The sequence below is a fragment of the Anomaloglossus baeobatrachus genome, chromosome 1 (assembly GCF_048569485.1).
Source record: "Anomaloglossus baeobatrachus isolate aAnoBae1 chromosome 1, aAnoBae1.hap1, whole genome shotgun sequence".
Taxonomy (NCBI): Eukaryota; Metazoa; Chordata; class Amphibia; order Anura; family Aromobatidae; genus Anomaloglossus; species Anomaloglossus baeobatrachus.
Window position 1 is genome coordinate 264,363,441 of NC_134353.1, and position 19,811 is coordinate 264,383,251.

General features: G+C 50.3%; 2 protein-coding genes across 2 annotated transcripts in view; one reads left to right on the forward strand and one right to left on the reverse strand.

The window, feature by feature from the left end:
• TIFA (TRAF interacting protein with forkhead associated domain) overlaps window positions 1–18,409 on the reverse strand; it is a 29,110-nt gene extending 10,701 nt beyond the window's left edge. Inside the window, exon 1 of the mRNA XM_075349427.1 lies at window positions 18,192–18,409. Coding sequence (XP_075205542.1) covers window positions 18,192–18,228 — 37 coding nt within the window. The 5' untranslated portion in view covers window positions 18,229–18,409. The remainder of the gene's footprint in view (window positions 1–18,191) is intronic.
• The window catches only part of ALPK1 (alpha kinase 1), a 256,482-nt gene continuing 254,937 nt past the window's right edge, over window positions 18,267–19,811 (forward strand). Inside the window, exon 1 of the mRNA XM_075349404.1 lies at window positions 18,267–18,354. The gene's annotated coding sequence lies outside the window, so the exon portion shown is untranslated. The remainder of the gene's footprint in view (window positions 18,355–19,811) is intronic.

Consider the following 19,811-nt stretch of genomic DNA (forward strand, 5'->3'; position numbering starts at 1 on the left):
GGCCTCCCGCCAGTATAATTCCGAGATATTTAAAATGATCCACCACCGGAACCCTACATATGCGGTCGTGCACCAGATCCTCTCTGTTCCGAGACAGAAAGAGGAGGTACGACTTTGACCAGTTTATTGACAGACCCGAGAACTCCCCAAAACGATCAATCAATTGCACGGCTCTAGGAATGGAGGAATCCGGATCAGATGCAAACAGTAACAAGTCGTCTGCGTACAAAGACAAACGTTCTTCTCCCTTACGGTGTCTCACCCCCCGGTAAATTGGGTCCGCTCGAATGCGCACCGCCAGCGGTTCCATGGCAAGGGCGAACAGGAGAGGGGATAGGGGACATCCCTGTCTGGTTCCCCTCCCCAAAGGGAAAGTTTCCGACACCCCGCCACCCACCTGAATGTTAGCAGATGGAGCTTTATATATAATCTCAATCCATCTGATAAATTCGTTGCCGAAACCAAATGCCCGCAGCACCTCCAGCAGGTATGGCCATTCTATAGAGTCGAAGGCTTTGGCCGCATCCAGGGAGACCAGAGCCCAATCCTCCTCTAACTTGGTGCCCATCTGTAAGACCACCTGCGCCCTCCTCAGATTATCCGAGGTACTCCTACCCGGGATGAATCCCGACTGATCCTCATGTACTATAGAGGAGATCACTTTATTGAGTCTAGTTGCTAGAATTTTAGTAAGAATTTTATAATCAGAGTTCAACAAAGAGATCGTCCTGTACGAGCCACAATCCAATGGATCCTTATCTGGTTTCAACAGTAGGACGATGGTTGCCTCATAAAAGGAATTTGGCAACCGTCCCTTGCGGAACGAAGCCTCAACCGTTTCCAGGAGGGCTGGAGCCAGCTCCCCTCGATATTTGTCAAAAATCTCAATCGGGAGTCCGTCTGGCCCAGATGCCTTACCCCTATTAGGGTCCCCATCGCCTCCACCATCTCCTCCATACTAATGGGCTCATCCAGGGCCGATCTCTGGGCCAAAGTCAATCTGGGAAACTCCAGATCTCGTAAGTACTCGGCAATCTCCTCCCTTGACACAGCCAGTCTGGACTCATATAGGTTCCTATAGAAGTCCAGAAATACCTCCAGAATACCATTGACGGAAGTGATTGATTCGCCACTAGGGTCTCTCATCTTAAGGACCGCAGGTGAGCTATTGGATTGACGCACCAGGAATGCTAGTAAGCTACTGGATTGGTTCCCTTGCTCAAAATATCTCTGGCTCGTGAAGAATACATGTCTCTTAGCCTTGTCTTGCAAGTACAGCAGATATTTCCTCCCAGCCTGAAGCCACTGAGATCTGTTTTCCTCAGAGGGGTCCGAGGTGAATCTATGTTCAAGCACTCTATTTTGGGTGGCCAGTTCCTCCTCCTCTCTGGCCGTCTGTTTCTTGATATAAGAGATAGAGGAGTGACAGCATCCCCTCAAATACGCCTTGAGCGCATCCCAATAGGCCGAGTGATTCTCTTCCACGGAGTTCATTTCCGTGTATGCCCTGAGCTGATCAGGAATCCTGTCATTGGCACCAAAGAGTGAAAGCCACCAAGGGTTAATTTTCCGTGACAGTTTACGAGATTTACATCCTTCCCATTTAATGCCTACAAATACCGGGGAGTGATCTGATACTGATCTGGGCAGGTGACATACCAATTGTATATGGGCACAGACTCTTTCATTTCCACATATGTAATCAATTCGAGATAGTGAGTTTTTCCCTGGAGTATAGCATGTATATTCTCTCAGTACTGGGTTAAAAAACCGCCACATGTCGCACCATCCCACCTCCTGTAGGAATGCACTCAGTCTAGTTTGTATTGTGGGGGAGATCGGGACCTGTCGGGTGTTGAATCTATCCAGTCCTGTGTTATTAATCAAATTAAAGTCCCCCATGCAGAGCCCCAGGGCTTGTGGGAATTGTGAGGCAAACTTAGCCGCCTCATACAAAATCGAAATTCCCATTGCAGGGGGGATGTATATGGCTAGAATCACTATCATAACCCCATCGATATGAGCCTGGATAAACACATACCTCCCATCATTATCCTTTATAATCGTACCCGGGTCCCACCGCAGAGCTTTATGGATTAGTACCGATACTCCCCTAGAATATGAGGAATGAACAGAGTGAGCTGCCCATTGCACCCAAGGCTTCTGAAGCACTCTAGTGGTTTCCAACAATAAATGGGTCTCTTGTAAACATACAATCTGAGCTTTGGATCTTTTGATATGAGCAAATACTGCCGCCCGTTTCCTGGAAGTGCCCAGTCCCCTAACATTCCATGTCATCAAGCTTAAAGCCATTGAAAGATGCCACTTGCTGAATTGCTGGAAAAATGTCAAAAACTTAACCTACAGTAGAACTTGGGTAAACGTACCCTTAAATACAAACTATCGGTTGCGCACACGCAGCCGATAAGAACTGGTCCAGTAGTGCGACCAGGAGAGATTTTCCCTAGCAACGACTAGGGTGAACCAACGTGGCTAGATGGTGTACTTGGTACGGGGGTGTCCTCAAACAAGGACTTAAGCGTCTCCTGCAGTCCAATAATATGAATTACCCTGCAGCATAGCCTTTAATTGTGCATAAGTGAAAGGGCCAAGAATAGATGGGGATAGAGGTAAAAGAGAGAAAAGAAAAGGATAGAGGGGAAAAAAGAGGGGAAGGAGAGATGAGGAGGGAAGGAGAGAGAGAAGAAAAAAAAAAAAAAGAGGGGGGGGGAGGAGGAAGAAGGAGAAGTAGGGAAGAGAAGGAGAAAGAGGAGAGATTAAAATAGAAAATAGAAGAGAGGGCAAGAGAGAGAGATAATATAGAGGTATGAGGAGGAGAAAAAGTATGAAGATTGAAGGAGAAAGGAGATTAAAAGAACCATAAGGAGGTATGGGGGTGAGGTAAAGGGGGATGAGGAATTAGGCTGATAAGGGGGAGGGGGGAGGAAGAGGTAGGAGTGTGAAGGGAATAAGAGAAGAGTTTGCAGGTAACCTTAGACTGTAAGTTATTATAACGTATGGTAACCTTAGGCAGAATTCAACATTATGAACTTAAGTGCGGTGCCAAATGCTGCCAGCCCAGATTAAAGTTCCAGTTTGGATCCAAATAAAATACAGGATAAAACAAGATCGCATGAAAGAGTTCAGGGCGCCACGCCGCAACAGCGGCCTGTCCCATGTCCCGTCTGGTGCCAACTCGATCCGATCCCATCCGCGACGAGTAATCCGGAGCTCAAGCTGGGTTGGACAATGATCCCGGAGAACGCAGGACCCGTCACATGCAAAGGTGCGACCCCAAGCTGCCCGCTCACGAGGAGGGCCAAACCTGGCAACCGGATCAATGGAAGACCAATAATAGACACATCCGGAAACTCACATGCCTCCGGAGGGGTCACAAGCGCACCAGCGCCTCCCGATGAGATCAGCAGCTTCTCAACGAACTGGAACCAGAAGATTAGAAGATCAGGACGTGAACGCAATTGCGATCCCGCGCCCCGCTCCACTCGCATGCCAGGAGGAATGAAGCAAACAAAAAATATATATTTCGTGTATCAAGGGACGCCAAGTACCTTCATAGGATGATCCTAAAACGATCTCAACTGTGATTGCAGACACGACGTCCCAAGGATTAGAGCCGCATCACCAATCTCGCTCCAAAGAAGATGAAATAAGTGAATCAGAACCGCGACGCCATCACAACAACGACCCTCCAGGCATCGCCCGTGACTGTAACGCATCAGCGCTTCCTCTTCAGAGTGTTGATCCAGTCATCCGCTTCCGCAGGAGAAGTAAAGAACAGGGATCGCTCTTGATGAACCACTCTGAGACGGGCTGGGAAGATCATGGAGTAAGCAATTTGGTGTTCTCTAAGGCGTTTTTTCACCTGAATGAAGGATGCCCTCGTTTTCTGGAGAGACGCAGAGAAGTCCGGGAAGATTAATATGGGAGCGTTATTGTGTAAGATCGGGCCCTTGCGTCTCGCCGCACCAAGGATCGCATCTCTATCCCTGCTGCTCAACAGTCGGGCCAGGAGAGGTCTGGGCTGCGCTCCTGGGGGAGGAGGTCTGGCCGGTACCCGGTGGGCCCTTTCTATCGTGAATGCCGCTGACAGTGTCGCATCAGGGAAAGTTTCGGAGAGCCATGTTTCCATGAACTTACATGGGTCGCTCCCTTCTGCCCTCTCCGGCATCCCCAGAATTCTTAAATTATTGCGACGCAGGCGATTTTCCAGATCATCAGCCCTCTGCGCCCAGTTATTTGCCGCGCTTTCCAAAGAGGACAACCTGCCCGGCGTCGCTCTTGCGCCGTCTTCCAGCGTGGAGATCCGCTGCTCCGTCTCCTTTACCCGCTCTCTCAGGTTTTGCAAATCCAGCCGGAGGAGACCCACATCGATCTTCACCTCCTCGATTTTACCCGTCAGCGACACTTTTGAATCCTGGATCGCTGCAAGTAATTGCGAAGTAACTTGCTGCAAGGTTAGCTCCTGCGATTCCTTGGATCCGGCCTCCATGCTCTCCTCCTCCTCCGCCTCACTGGATTCCCGCTCTGCCTGCTTGCCGGCGCCATCTTGCTGGGAGTCCCGAGCAAACTTCTTCAGCTTCTCAGCCGCCGCTGCGCTGCGACCTCTACTCATGGTACCGATCAAAATGCTCACCGCACCACAGGTAATCCGGAGGTGTATTTAGGCACCAATTTCAGCAGGATTAATAATATATATCAGTGTTGGACTGCGGAGCTGCTCTCAGATGCGACCGCTCATGCTGCCTGCTGGCCACGCCCCCCCCACCACTCTTTCACTTTAGGTTGTGAAGACCGGTTCTTTTATTACAATCCTGATGGATATCGTATTCATAAATGTTAATACTTGTCTCCTGATACAAACTGACAGCCTCTTAAGCACAGATGAGTCTGTACAGACCTTGAATAAAAGAGAACCAACCACCAAGATTTTTCTAATTGAACTAAAAGGCAGTGCCATATGGCCCTAAGATGCTGAATGCAGGCATACCTGTTATAAATTATAGAAAGATCCGATGCTTGCTTGCTGAAATATCTGTAATCAAAGTTGCAGAAATGCACTCCACTTTGATTGACGGGTACAGCGAGACGGACCTTTGTGGGTCGGGTCCTCACCCTTTATTCCTCCTCTGGCGTCCTCCTGGCTTGCCCCCTTTTCTTTATTTAAATATTGTGTCGCGCTATCATTACTGCTGTTGACGGCACCTGCGCATTGCCACAGTAATTCTGTCCTCATTAAAATGGCGCCGAGTCCACACATGCACATCTCCGGTACCATTTTATTAAAAATACTATGGTGAACACTATGAGTAGCAGGGACGTGTGCGCAGATGTTAAAAAAAAAAAAAACAAAAACCAAAAACACTGCGCACATGCTGATGCCTCTCAGTCTTCACTGCAGTGTCTTCAATAAAATGGCACCGGAGATCGCGGTATGTGCATGAGTGGACTCCGGCACCATTTTAATGAAGGCAGAAAAGTGCAGTGCATTTCTGCAACTTTGATTAAAGATATTTCAGCAACCAAGCATTGGATCTTTCTACAACAGGTATGCCTGGATTCCGCATCTTAGTGTCACATGGCTCTGCCTTTACTTCATATCAAAAAAATACTGGTGGCTGGTTCCCTTTAAGTGCATTTTCAACCTGACCGAAGGGTATTTGTCAGCGTCATTTAGAGTTTTCCCAGGCAAAGCTGCTTTACGAAAATGCCTGCAGCGATTTTACTGAGGCGGCTTTGCCATTGTTCTTGCAGTAGCTTTCACTCTACACTGTTAGGCCCCTTTCACACGTCAGTGATTCTGGTACGTTTGTGCTTTTTTTTTAAACGTACCAGAATCACTGACATACACAGACCCATTATAATGAATGGGTCTGCTCACACATCAGTGATTTTTCACTGCACGTGTCTCCGTGCGGTGTACCCGCGTGTCTGTGATTGCCGCACGGAGACATGTCCATTTTTTTCTGGCATCACTGATGTCCCACGGACCACGCAGTGGTGTGATCCGTGAGACACGTGCCAGAAAAAAACGTGCTTCTAAAATAAAAATCATTTTTACTCACCCGGCGTCCAGCGATGTCCTCTGCAGCCCGTTCTCCCTGCTGCTTCTGAGCCGGCTCATTACTGTCGCGCATATTCATTATGCACGACACAGCCGACCCGGAAGCAGCTGCTGTGGGGGTCAGCGCCGGCCGGATGCTGCACCGCGGGAGCGATCAGCACCATGGAGAGCGGGAGCGGGCACAGGTGAGTTGATTTCTAAGTGCAATCACGGGCCACGGAGAACGGAGCCCGGATTGCACATAGACAACCCACGTGTGCCGTGATTCACGGCACACGCAGGGACATGTGCGTGTTTTACACGCCAGTGAAAAACGTCAGTGTTTTTCACTGACGTGTGAAACGGGCCTTAAAGGGAGCCTAGCAAAAATGCTATCAACCTGAAGAAAGGAGGTTAATCTGCAGGTTGATAGTCTTCTAAGGGTATGTGCCCACATAGCAGATTTGTGTGAAGATTTTCTGCACACAAAACTATGTTTTGGCAGGAACAACGTTTTTATTTTTAATGGCGTTTGCACATTTTTTTTCCATGCGTTTTTCCATTTGTTTTTTAGCCCTGGCGATCGCGGAGGTTTCTGCGCTGTATCCCCGCTGAGTCTACAGCTGATGTTACTGCCGGGGCCTGTTTCTAACTGACCAGATCAGTGCTCCCGTCAGTTTAACCTCTTGAATACTGTGATCAATGAGATTGCAGCATTCAGGAAGCAGGGAGAGGGGTAGCTTACCTCACCCTAGAGATTGGGTCCCTGTAAAGTGACCCAATCGCTGCCATGGCAATCCTGGGTCATCACCATGACGACCCCCGGTTACTTAGCTATGAAGAGCCTCATACACCATGCCGGATGCAGCACTGACAAGATATAATCGATTGTATTGATCGGGCACGAGCACTGCAGTGGATTATATCTACAGAAAAACGCAGATGCTGCTTCTTTATTCACCACCAAAATCTACAAAGAAAAAAGAAGCAACATGTGCACAGCAAGTCAGGATTCTCATAGACTTTGCTGGGACGCGTTTTTCCTTGCAGTATTGATTAAAATCTGCAAGAAAAAAAAAAAAAATATTTTTTACCTTTATTCCTACCACCAGCCTCCAACGTTTAGGCTATGTTCACACAGGGCTTTTTTGGTAAGTTTTTTTCCTGACCAAAACCTGATCTTGTGGTAGGAAATCTCCTTTGAGGCATCTGCGTTTTTGGTGGCATTTTTTGTTTTTTTTTCTACAAAATGGGTTGAATCAATGAAAAAATGTTGCAAAAACGCTGCAAAGAATTGACAAGTTCATTCTTTGAAATCTGCAGCAAAAACACAGGTACAAAACAGTCAGGAAAAAAATCTGTGTGTGTGCATGAGATTTCTCACACTTTGCTGGGACTGTAAAAAGCAGCTTTTTATTAGCGTGGATTTGCATAAAAGCAAGGCAAATCTGCAGCTACAAAAACGCAACAAGAGCTTACCAAAAAAGCCCTGTGTGAACATAGCCTTAGGGGCACTTTGCACACTACGACATCGCACCTGGGTGTGGTGTGGTCAAATCGAAAGTGATGCACATCCGGCGTCGCAGTCGATATCGTAGTGTGTAAATCCTTTATGATACAATTAACGAGCGCAAAAGCGTCGTTATTGTATCATCGGTGTAGGGTCCGGCATTTCTATGAATTGGGAAATACTGATGTTACGATGTTGTTCCTCGTTCCTGCAGCAGCACACATCGCTGTGTGTGAAGCCGCAAGAGCGAGGAACATCTCCTACCTGCGTCCTGCGGCTCACGCCGGCTATGCGGAGGGAAGGAGGTGTTCGCTACGGCAGCTATCACCATGATATCGCAACTGAGACGGGGGCGGGGACTATCGCGCACGGCATCACAGCATCGGCTTGCTTTGTCATAGTGTGCAAAGTGCCCCTTAGGTTCTTCGATACACTGGTAGCTGTCAGTCTGTGCCGCCACATGGTTACAGCCGCCGATTACTACGTACTGAGCGACAAACTGCTACGGCCAAGCCTTTATGGCTAAAAGCGGCCAGGCTGTTTTAGAACACTATTAACCTGCAGATTAACCTCATATCTTCAGGTTAAAAGAATTTTTCATAGGCTCCCTTTTATAGTGTAGAGCAGGGGTGGGGAACCTTTTTTCAGCCGGGGGCCATTTGGAAATTTCTACCAACCTTCGGGGGCCGCACAAAATTATCAATGTGAAAATTACCCGGCTATATTTGGTCAATCAACTCACCCCTACTGTGGCGGCCGGAGCGGCTTCTCTTTGGTGCGGCTGTGATGTTGGATGATACTAATCATGTTTCTTCTCACAACTGCTTTTCTGTCTCGGTCTGAAGCGCAGTCAACTCTTTGTGATAATAATATTTGATAAATCATATACATCACATAGGAGACGCTGGAGGCACACACAACACATAGGAGACACTGGAGGCACGCACAACACATAGGAGACACTGGAGGCACGCACAACACATAGGAGACACTGGAGGCACGCACAACACATAGGAGACACTGGAGGCACGCACAACACATAGGAGACACTGGAGGCACGCACAACACATAGGAGACACTGGAGGCACGCACAACACATAGGAGACACTGGAGGCACGCACAACACATAGGAGACACTGGAGGCACGCACAACACATAGGAGACACTGGAGGCACGCACAACACATAGGAGACACTGGAGGCACACACAACACATAGGAGACACTGGAGGCACACACAACACATAGGAGACACTGGGACTGCTCTATATACATTACAGGAGTCACTGAAGGCACATACATCACTGGAGGGGCTGGGGGCATATACATCACATTGAAAACGCTGTGACTGACGTATACACAACAGAAAGGAAACGCTGGGACTGCTGTATATACACATCACAGGAGACACTGGAGGCACATACATCTCATGAGGAGCTATATATGCTCCCAGCCCCTCCTGTGATGTAAATGCCCACAGCCCCTCCTGTGTTGTGTATGTCCCCAGTGTCTCCTGTGATGTATATGCCCCCAGCATCTCCAATGTGATGTATAAGTCACAGGAGACGCTGAAGGCAAACAACACAAGAGGTGCTGGGGGGGCATACACATAACAGGAGACGCTGGGGGGCATACACAACGCAAGAGATGCTGGGGGGCATACACATAACAGGAGACACTGGGGGGCATACACAACACAAGAGGGGCTGGGGGGCATACACAACACAAGAGGGGCTGGGGGGCATACAGAAAAAAAGAAGGGCTGGGGGACATACACATCATAAGAGGAGCTGGGGGCAAAGACATCACTGAGGGGGGCACAGACATCACTGGGGGAACACAACACTGGGGGTGATGCACAGCATTGGGAGGGCACACAGCACTGCCCCCCAGTAATGTCAGGGCTCTGCACACAGCACCTGCAGAGCCCTGACATTACTGGGGAGTCACAAACCTGAGGTGATAGACAGCATGGGGTGAGGGACACAGCACTGATCGTTGCACACAACTCTGGGGGGAGGGTACACAAAGTACTGGACGAGGAGCAGAGTGCAGGCGCGCGCACACAGCGCCGGAGACAGTGCAGGCCGGAGGGCAGAGGGGCGGGCAGATCGCTCTGAAGTTGAAAGGTGCGGTCACACCACACGACAGGACATAGGGGCGGGCACATCGCTCCGGAGGGCAGAGGGGCGGTCACACCGCACGAGGGGAAAGAGGGGCGGGCAGATCGCTCCGGAGGGCAGAGGGGCAAGCACACCGCACGAGGGGAAAGAGGGGCGGGCAGATCGCTCCGGAGGGCAGAGGGGCGGGCACACCGCACGAGGGGAAAGAGGGGCGGGCACATCGCTCCGGAGGACAGAGGGGCGGGCACACACGCAGCACGAGGGGACAGAGGGGCGGGCACACACTGCTGATTACGCTACTGGACAGCGGGAGAGCCCATTGGTTCTCCCAAACAGTGCATGTGGTCATTTAAAGGGCTGGCGGCGCCAGCACTGCAGCCCCCGGGAATGTGCCCGGGGGCCGCATAAAAGGTTCCCCACCCCTGGTGTAGAGTGAAAGCCAGTAGCTGGGCTTTCAGTGTGCCAGCCGGGCAGTTTCACTCTATGAACTTGCAGATTAACACAATTTCTGCAGGTTAATAACGTTTTTTGACACGCCAGGTTCTCTTTAGTGGGCAGCTTCTGAACGGAAACCGCTTGAAGAATAAGCATATCACTTCTGTTAACTGCTCTAGGGTTTCCGAACCCTGACGTGGTTAAAAGAAGTGACACAAGACGGACATGTGCACAGCAGATGTTTGGACACTGCACAATGTTCATTTTCTAAAGTGTGTTTGCAGGCGAATTGTAAGTGAAACCCACCTGAAAAAAAAAAAAAAAGTGCCGTCTCCACGATAAAAAAAAGTAAAATATAAAAAGTATAACAAAGTAGCAAAAATTAAATATTAATGAATCAGTATAGCTACATCGAGCCTAAAAACGTTACTGAATTCAGTCAGAGTAAAGAAAATTATATTTTGGACTTGAAAGGGTTAACTTAGCAGTTTTATAAAAATCCACTTCTGCACAAGAAAAGTGATAACTTGGAAACAGCATTGCAGGCGACACAGCAGTTCCTTCTTCTACAGAAATAGCAGTGTCAGCTACATCAGGGTTTTACAAAGAATTTTGCCTTGCCCAATTCTCTGGCTGTGACTCATCATCCATAGCATCTCAGTAGAGATAAAAAAATTGTTTAAAAGAACTAAGAGTCCTCAGTGGTTGATACCTTTTAATGGCTAAGGCCTAAGCCACATGGCATGAAAATTGGAGCAAGTGGAGTGCCAAAAAAACCAAAACATCGCATTCGACTTGGACCAATATTAGCCTGTGTATCAGCGCACAAGAGCAATTATTTTCTCAGCCCTAATCGGACCAAGAAAACAATCGCAGCATGCTGCCACTGTAATGCGATCCTGTTTTCTCTCGCACCCATTCAAGTGTATGGGGCGAGAGAAAAATCGCACTGCACTCGCGGAATACCGGTGTACCGCGAGTGCAGGGCGAGTATGGCTATAGCCGTCTACGGAGGAGAGAGGGAGTTAAATCCAGGGCTGTGGAGTCGGAGTCGGAGTCGTGGAGTCGGAGTCGGAGCTCATTTTGGTGGAGTCGGAGTCGGAGTCGGTATAAAATGCACCGACTCCGACTCCTAAAATATATAATAAATTGGGGACAGGAGTGCAATGCAGAATGTGCTGAATATTTTACTAAATAACAACATTTAGTATAATGCTTATATTTAAGTGAAAAATTTATTGTAGTACAATGTGAACATCAGACATTTAATTGTTTTTATGATACAATAATCAAGATATTTGGATAGAACATAAAATATTTATTGGAATACAACTTTAGAACACAAAAAAACTAATAAATTGTAAATATGTAATATATATAATATATATATATATATACAGTGTATATACACACACACAAGATATATATGTAATCTACTGTATATTACATAGTGTATTACATATTTACAATTTATTACAGTTTTTTGTGTTCTAAAGTTGTATTCCAATAAATATATTTTATGTTCTATCCAAATATCTTGATTATTGTATCATAAAAATTATTAAATGTCTGATGTTCACATACACATATTCATGTACTACAATAAATTTTTCACCTAACTATAAGCAATATATGTAGGAGTCGGAGTCGGAGCCGGAGTCGGAGTCGGAGCCGGAGTCGGAGTCGGAGCCGGAGTCGGAGCCGGAGCCGGAGTCGGAGTCGGTGCAAGAGAATTTGAGGAGTCGGAGTCGGAGTCGAAGGTTTGGCTTACCGACTCCACAGCCCTGGTTAAATCCCTCTCTCCCCTCCTCAGCGTCGGCCACCGCCCTCCGCAGCATTGGCCCTTAACTCCTCAGTGCCGGCCCGTCCCCCGCAGCTGAGGTCCGCTTGCATGATTGGACCTCAGTCGCAGTCACACTTGCATGACTCTCGGCTCTGCTGTACTGCCAGCGTGAGCCGAGTGTCATGCGAGGGGACCGTAGTAATCCCCGTGTGGCCCCGGCCTAACTGAAAAGATGGTAATAATAGCAAGCTTTCGAGAATACTATTTCGAGACTACTAGTCTCGAAAGCTTGCTATTATTACCTTTTAATGGCTAACTGAAAAGATGGTATCAACCACTGAAAACTCTCCGTTCTTTTAAACAATTTTCTTATAGCATCTAGTGTCATCTGTAATATGATCTATAATGTAACGTTGCTTACATAATGCATTTCAACCCCTGTTCAGAGACGCAAAAGTCCGAATCCTTTTTTGCTGGGGTTTCTGTGAGCACCAACAGGGCCATTGACAATAATGGTCAGGGCTGTATTTTGCCTTCGTGCTGCCCTAGGCACTTTAAGTGGTCGCGCCCCTTATTGACAACGTAACACTGAGTTTTCGCACACGACATCTGTTTAAGGCAGATCTACTCTGTAAAACACTTTAAAAAATATAAATGAGAAATGAAGGGCACTAACCCCCCCCCCCAATGGGGATCACCACGGGAACATCAAAACATAGCATGGGTATAAAATATTCCCACCACACCGTCCCCACTTATATACTGTGACTGTCACACTGCCCCTAATAAACTACACACTGCCCTCCCTTATAAATTATACCCTCCACACCTTCCTCAATTACGAAATATGATCTGCACATTGACCTCACATCATGCTGCTCCCTCCTCACAATGTCCCATGCATGCTGCCCCCTCCTCACAGTGTCCCATGCATGCTGCCCCCTCCTCACAGTGTCCCATGCATGCTGCCCCCTCCTCACAGTGTCCCATGCATGCTGCCCCCTCCTCACAGTGTCCCATGCATGCTGCCCCCTCCTCACAGTGTCCCATGCATGCTGCCCCCTCCTCACAGTGTCCCATGCATGCTGCCCCCTCCTCACAGTGTCCCATGCATGCTGCCCCCTCCTCACAGTGTCCCATGCATGCTGCCCCCTCCTCACAGTGTCCCATGCATGCTGCCCCCTCCTCACAGTGTCCCATGCATGCTGCCCCCTCCTCACAGTGTCCCATGCATGCTGCCCCCTCCTCACAGTGTCCCATGCATGCTGCCCCCTCCTGACAGTGTCCCATGCATGCTGCCCCCTCCTCACAATGTCCCATGCATGCTGCCCCCTCCTCACAGTGTCCCATGCATGCTGCCCCTCCTCACAGTGTCCCATGCATGCTGCCCCTCTCCATGAGCTCCTAATGCTGCCTTCCTCTTTTCCATAATGACACCTCCATGCTGCCCCACTCATCATACTAAGACCACCACACTAACGCTTATGCTGAGACACACACACACACACACACACACACACACTACCCCACTCTTGATATTGACTCCCCCTACATTGTTCCACTCCATACTGAGCCCACACATGCTGCCCCTTCTCCATAATGAGCTCCCAATGCTGCCCCCCTCTTATTCTGAGTCCTTACACTCCCCCCATCGATATTGTCATTGCTCTATCCCTCAACCCTTGTCCTCTGTCTCTAGCATTGGCCCCTCTCTCCCATTCCCCCAGCAGCAGCCTCTCTCCCCCCAGCCTCCCCCAGCATCAGCCTCTCTCCCCCCAGCATCAGCCTCCCTGCTCCCAGCTTACCCCAGCATCAGCCTCTCTCCTCCCAGCCTCCCTCAGCATCAGCCTCTCTCCCCCCAGCCTCCCTCAGTATCAGCCTCCCTGCTCCCAGCTTACCCCAGCATCAGCCTCTCTCCTCCCAGCCTCCCCCAGCATGAGCCTCCTCCAGCATCAGCCTCTCTCCTCCCAGCCTCCCCCAGCATGAGCCTCCTCCAGCATCAGCCTCTCTCCTCCCAGCCTCCCCCAGCATGAGCCTCCTCCAGCATCAGCCTCTCTCCTCCCAGCCTCCCCCCGCATCAGCCTCCCTGCTCCCAGCATCAGCCTCCCTCCTCCCAGCCTCCCCCAGCATTAGCCTCCCTCCTCCCAGCCCCCCTCCTCCAAGCCTCCCCCAGCATCAGCCTCCCAGCCTCCCTGAGCATCAGCCTCCCTCCTCCAAGCCTCCCCCCAGTCTCAGTCTCTCTCTCTTCCCAGCCTCTCTCTCTTCCCAGCCTCCCCCCAGCCTCTCTCTCTTCCCAGCCTCCCCCCAGCCTCTCTCTCTCTTCCCAGCCTCCCCCCAGCCTCTCTCTCACTTCCCAGCCTCCCCCCAGCCTCTCTCTTCCCAGCCTCCCCCCAGCCTCTCTCTCTTCCCAGCCTCCCCCCAGCCTCTCTCTCTTCCCAGCCTCCCCCCAGCCTCTCTCTCTTCCCAGCCTCCCTCTCTTCCCAGCCTCCCCCAGCCTCAGCCTCTCTCCCCCCAGCCTCAGCCTCTCTCTTCCCAGCCTCCCCCCAGTCTCAGTCTCTCTCTCTTCCCAGCCTCTCTCTCTCTTCCCAGCCTCCCCTCAGCCTCTCTCTTCCCAGCCTCTCTCTCTCTTCCCAGCCTCTCTCTCTCTTCCCAGCCTCCCCTCAGCCTCTCTCTTCCCAGCCTCAGCCTCTCTCTCTCTTCCCAGCCTCCCCCTCTTCCCAGCCTCAGCCTCTCTCTCTCTTCCCAGACTCCCCCCAGCCTCTCTCTCTTCCCAGCCTCCCTCTCTTCCCAGCCTCCCTCTCTTCCCAGCCTCCCCCAGCCTCAGCCTCTCTCCCCCCAGCCTCCCCTTGCATGATTACAGTGGACAAAAAGAGGCATCGCAATTTGCAACCATCATCAACTAACCTGTAAGGAGCCCATACATTCTAGGCTCTGCCTCTGCCTTACCTGCTCCTGTGCTCGCCGCCCTGCTCTGGCTGGCTCCTCTTCTGGCTTGCTCCAGCTGAAGATGGGTCCTCTTCCGCGGCGTGTGTCAGCTGCAGCATTGGACGCTGCAGCACGGGCTAGTGAGCTGATTGTCGCGCCCGCGCGCCTCTGACCCTGGAAGTGCAAGCCATGGAACTTCCGGGGTTAGTCAGCTCACTATGCCTGGCGCCCGCCATGTATTTAAATAGACAGCAGAAGTGCGCCTCTCCTCCCTCCCAAAATCCCCCCCCCAGAACACAGCCGAGTGTAACGGAGGGAGGAACGGGGGGCGGGGATGTAAAAAAAAAAAAAAAAATTTATATATATATTTTTTTTGCTACCAGAAAGTGCCGCCCCCCGCAACGTGCCGCCCTAGGCACGGGACCACGGGTGCCTAGTGGCAAATACGGCCCTGATAATGGTGCAGACGAAGTCACTGTGTGCTCCTTCGTGCACTATTTTTGTTGTATACACTTACTGGAGGCGGACACCTAGACATGGTATACGGCTTCTAGGAATCTCCCTCTAGGAGGTGTACATGGCCGAAAATGGTGCAGGGGAGAGCACTCCGTGACTCAGTCTGCACCATTATAGTCAATGGCCCCGTCGGCGCAGCACATACATCTGAATCCTGGGGGGTTTAGACGGAAGCCCTGATGGAACTAGTGAACAGGGGATAACACAGTGTGAAAAGAGTTTTTTATGATCATAAAATAATTCTCATTTCCAAGTATTATTTAGCAGACAAGCTGACATGACTTCTTTAGCAGGAGGAAACTGCCCCACTATAGTAATCCTTTACACAAAATATAGAGCTCAGAGTTGTGTTGGGGGATGGGGAAAGTTATCACCCACCCTATAAAAAGCAGCTAGGAAATTCCCAGGCATGACGTAACCTCGGTGGATGGACTGTGGGTTGAAAAAAAACTTAACACAAACTGTAAATGTCTATGTTCACAAAAAGCGTTTTATGGCAATTGTAAGAAGCAGAATGTCAATTCTTAACAAAACTGAAAATACCTTCCAACCGTGCACACATTTACTAAGCAAAATGCTCCAGAATTATGCGGATAGCAACAATCATGGGGAAAACCCTGCTGCATTAATGTCTTAAGGGGCATTTACACTGCAAGAGAATTGGGAAATAAGCTTTATACAAACACTCGTTTCACGATAACCATGCTGTGTACACAAGCTGCAGCACTACAGTATATCAGATACCAATCCACAAAAGGATAAAAAGGTGAGTACAAATAAATCAATGATAAATCCTACAAAGAAGAATAACACACTTATATAAGGATACAATATATCATTTATTAAATAATATGTATATTCCATCACATTAAAAAGGAAAATATATACAGATACCAGGATAATAAAGCACAACAAGCGGCGAATATTTAGCGAGAAAACACAACAACGCGCGCACAGACCCGAAATGCCACAGTAACAAACAGTTGAACCGACAATAAAAGTTACAGCCTATTTTTACTTGATGAAAAAAAAAAATCAATTTAAAAGGCAAAAAAAAAAAAAAATAATGAAGGAAATTAAATATGGTCATCATTACGTGGAAATGCAAGAAAATCCTGATAAAATAATGAAGTGGATTACCTTCCAGAACTGACGTGGATAATTTAGAGCACAGTAACAACCTTCAATTCTGTCACATGGCTCTACAATCCAGACAGCCTACAGTGGTGCAGGGGGCAAGTGAGCAGTGCCGGGGTACAGCACATATGGCAGCTCCACACAGCCACAGGCCTAGTCCGTACATAGGGCTCACTCCCCACACTCGAGGCCGGCGGTCCGTACATAGGGCTAACGGCCCACACTCGGGACTGGCACTCCGTACATAGGGCTCGTGCCCCACACTCGGGACCGGCGGTCCGTACACAGGGCTCACTCGCCACACTCTAGGCCGGTGGTCCGTACATAGGGCTAACGGGCCACACTCGGGACTGGTACTCCGTACATAGGGCTAATGGGCTACACTCGAGGCTGGCGGTCCGTACATAGGGCTCGCGCCCCACACTCGGGACTGGTGGTCCGTACATAGGGCTATCGGGCCGCACTCGGGACTGGTGGTCCGTACATAGGGCCGCACTCGGGACTGGTGGTCCGTACATAGGGCCGCACTCGGGACTGGTGGTCCGTACATAGGGCCGCACTCGGGACTGGTGGTCCGTACATAGGGCCGCACTCGGGACTGGTGGTCCGTACATAGGGCCGCACTCGGGACTGGTGGTCCGTACATAGGGCCGCACTCGGGACTGGTGGTCCGTACATAGGGCCGCACTCGGGACTGGTGGTCCGTACATAGGGCCGCACTCGGGACTGGTGGTCCGTACATAGGGCCGCACTCGGGACTGGTGGTCCGTACATAGGGCCGCACTCGGGACTGGTGGTCCGTACATAGGGCTGTCGGGCCGCACTCGGGACTGGTGGTCCGTACATAGGGCCGCACTCGGGACTGGTGGTCCGTACATAGGGCTGTCGGGCCGCACTCGGGACTGGTGGTCCGTACATAGGGCTGTCGGGCCGCACTCGGGACTGGTGGTCCGTACATAGGGCTGCACTCGGGACTGGTGGTCCGTACATAGGGCTAAGGGGCCACACTCGGGACTGGCGGTCCGTACATAGGGCTAAGGGGCCACACTCGGGACTGGCGGTCCGTACATAGGGCTAAGGGGCCACACTCGGGACTGGTGGTCCGTATACAGGGCTATCGGACCGCACTCCGGACTGGTGGTCCGTACATAGGGCTGACGGGCCACACTCGGGACTGGTGGTCCGTACATAGGGCTGCACTCGGGACTGGTGGTCCGTACATAGGGCTGTCGGGCCGCACTCGGGACTGGCGGTCCGTACATAGGGCTAAGGGGCCACACTCGGGACTGGCGGTCCGTACATAGGGCTAAGGGGCCACACTCGGGACTGGCGGTCCGTACATAGGGCTGACGGGCCACACTCGGGACTGGTGGTCCGTATACAGGGCTATCGGGCCGCACTCGGGACTGGTGGTCCGTATACAGGGCTATCGGGCCGCACTCAGGACTGGCGGTCCGTACACAGGGCTATCGGGCCACACTCGGGACTGGTGGTCCGTATACAGGGCTATCGGGCCGCACTCGGGACTGGTGGTCCGTATAAAGGGCTATCGGGCCGCACTCGGGACTGGCGGTCCGTACACAGGGCTATCGGGCCACACTCGGGACTGGTGGTCCGTATACAGGGCTATCGGGCCGCACTCGGGACTGGTGGTCCGTATACAGGGCCACTAGCGCACACAGGACGATCCCCGGGGCACTCACCTGCTGTGACACTCCACTCCGCACTCCGCTCAGCCATCTGTGACTGACTGTGTCTCCGCCGCTCGGTGTCAGTCCGGGTCCCGCCTCTTCCAGTCACACCTCCCGCCCTCCTCCAGTGCGGTGTGGGCCGTGGACGGGCACAGGACGGTGCTGCCAGCTAATAGTACGTACCCTTGTGTTACCCTCACTGTCTCCTCTGCTCCGGCACACATGGACGCGTCAGCCGCCCCTCCCCCAATATCCCCCACATTGATGTATACAGAGCCTTCCGGCTCCAGTCAGGAATTCCCCTGTGACGTCATCGCAGGACAGACAACTACAGTCGTTATAACTCCCAGTGTCTGCAGTACTATCGTTATCACTGGCAGTATTATTACTGCCATTTACACCTCTTGGTAGTGTCATCCTTCATTACTACTAGTCATTTACACTGCTTATTACTCCCACTGTGTTATAGTTACCCGGTACAGGGTGGATATTACTCCCTCCACCTCTCAGAAGAGGCAGCCATGTAATGTACATATGTTATGTTCTGGCCTTAGGTGGGAAAACAACAACTTCTGCAATTCTGTATTTTCTTTTATATAAATGACACATTGCCATTATTCTGTGAGTACAGTAACATTACACGGTTCAGTCTTTAGTGTTTTATTACTTGTGCGCTGTGTGTCTTTTTCTTACCATCCCATCAGTTTGCAGCGGCGTATTTTGACGTGTCTATACCAGGGCAGATGGGATTTTCGACCTTTGGGGACATTTTTTCCTTTACTAAGTACAGTTTACTTAAAGGGGCTGTCCTGGACCTTTCCATTGATAACCTATTCTTAGGACAGGTCACTATCCAATCGGTGGGCATGAAATACTTGACACCCGCCAATCAGCTGTTCCCGGTGACAGGCAGATGTGCCCAGTTGTGAAGCGCAGTGCAATCAACCGTATTGTGGCCACGGCCAAATACTGCACCGCCCAGTGATGATTGGAATAAGGATGGTTGTGCAATACTGCCCCTTTAAATGCTCGTATTTGAGGCTAAAAATAATTTTTGTAACTGGGTTTCATTAAAAATATTACAGCGTTTAGCTTTTATAAACTTTGTTTTCCTGCATATTGAACCTTAATGTAGTCTATGGCCATATAATCCTCAATAACAGCTCAGAAAAAGATATAAAACTCTCTCAGACCGTCATAGCGGGCTCACTGATGGATTCTCAGTTATCTCATTCTGTCACTAGTAATAGACAAAGAAGGCAAACAGTGCCAGATTTCTGATGAAACCCAATTTTAGCACAACATAATACGTTTATCTGGTTCTTCTCTGCTTTAAGGAGAAGCTGTAATTATCCGTTCTGGTCCTTAGAGCAGGCTTCTGAACTATAGCGGGATCAGCGGAAGCTCTGGTCCCCGCTGTTAACCATTTGATTGACACTGAGCAAAGGAGACAATCCCCTCCAATCAGGTCACTGAATAATTGAGATATTGTGAGAGCCATCTACTATCTTCGGAGCAACAGAGGTCTGTCTGCTCAGTAAGCTGTATGTCCATGTGATGCCCCTGAACTAGTCGGGGTTTCACAGGGTACTGCACGCTTTATCTTTTGGTGCAGGACTCAACCCCCCCATG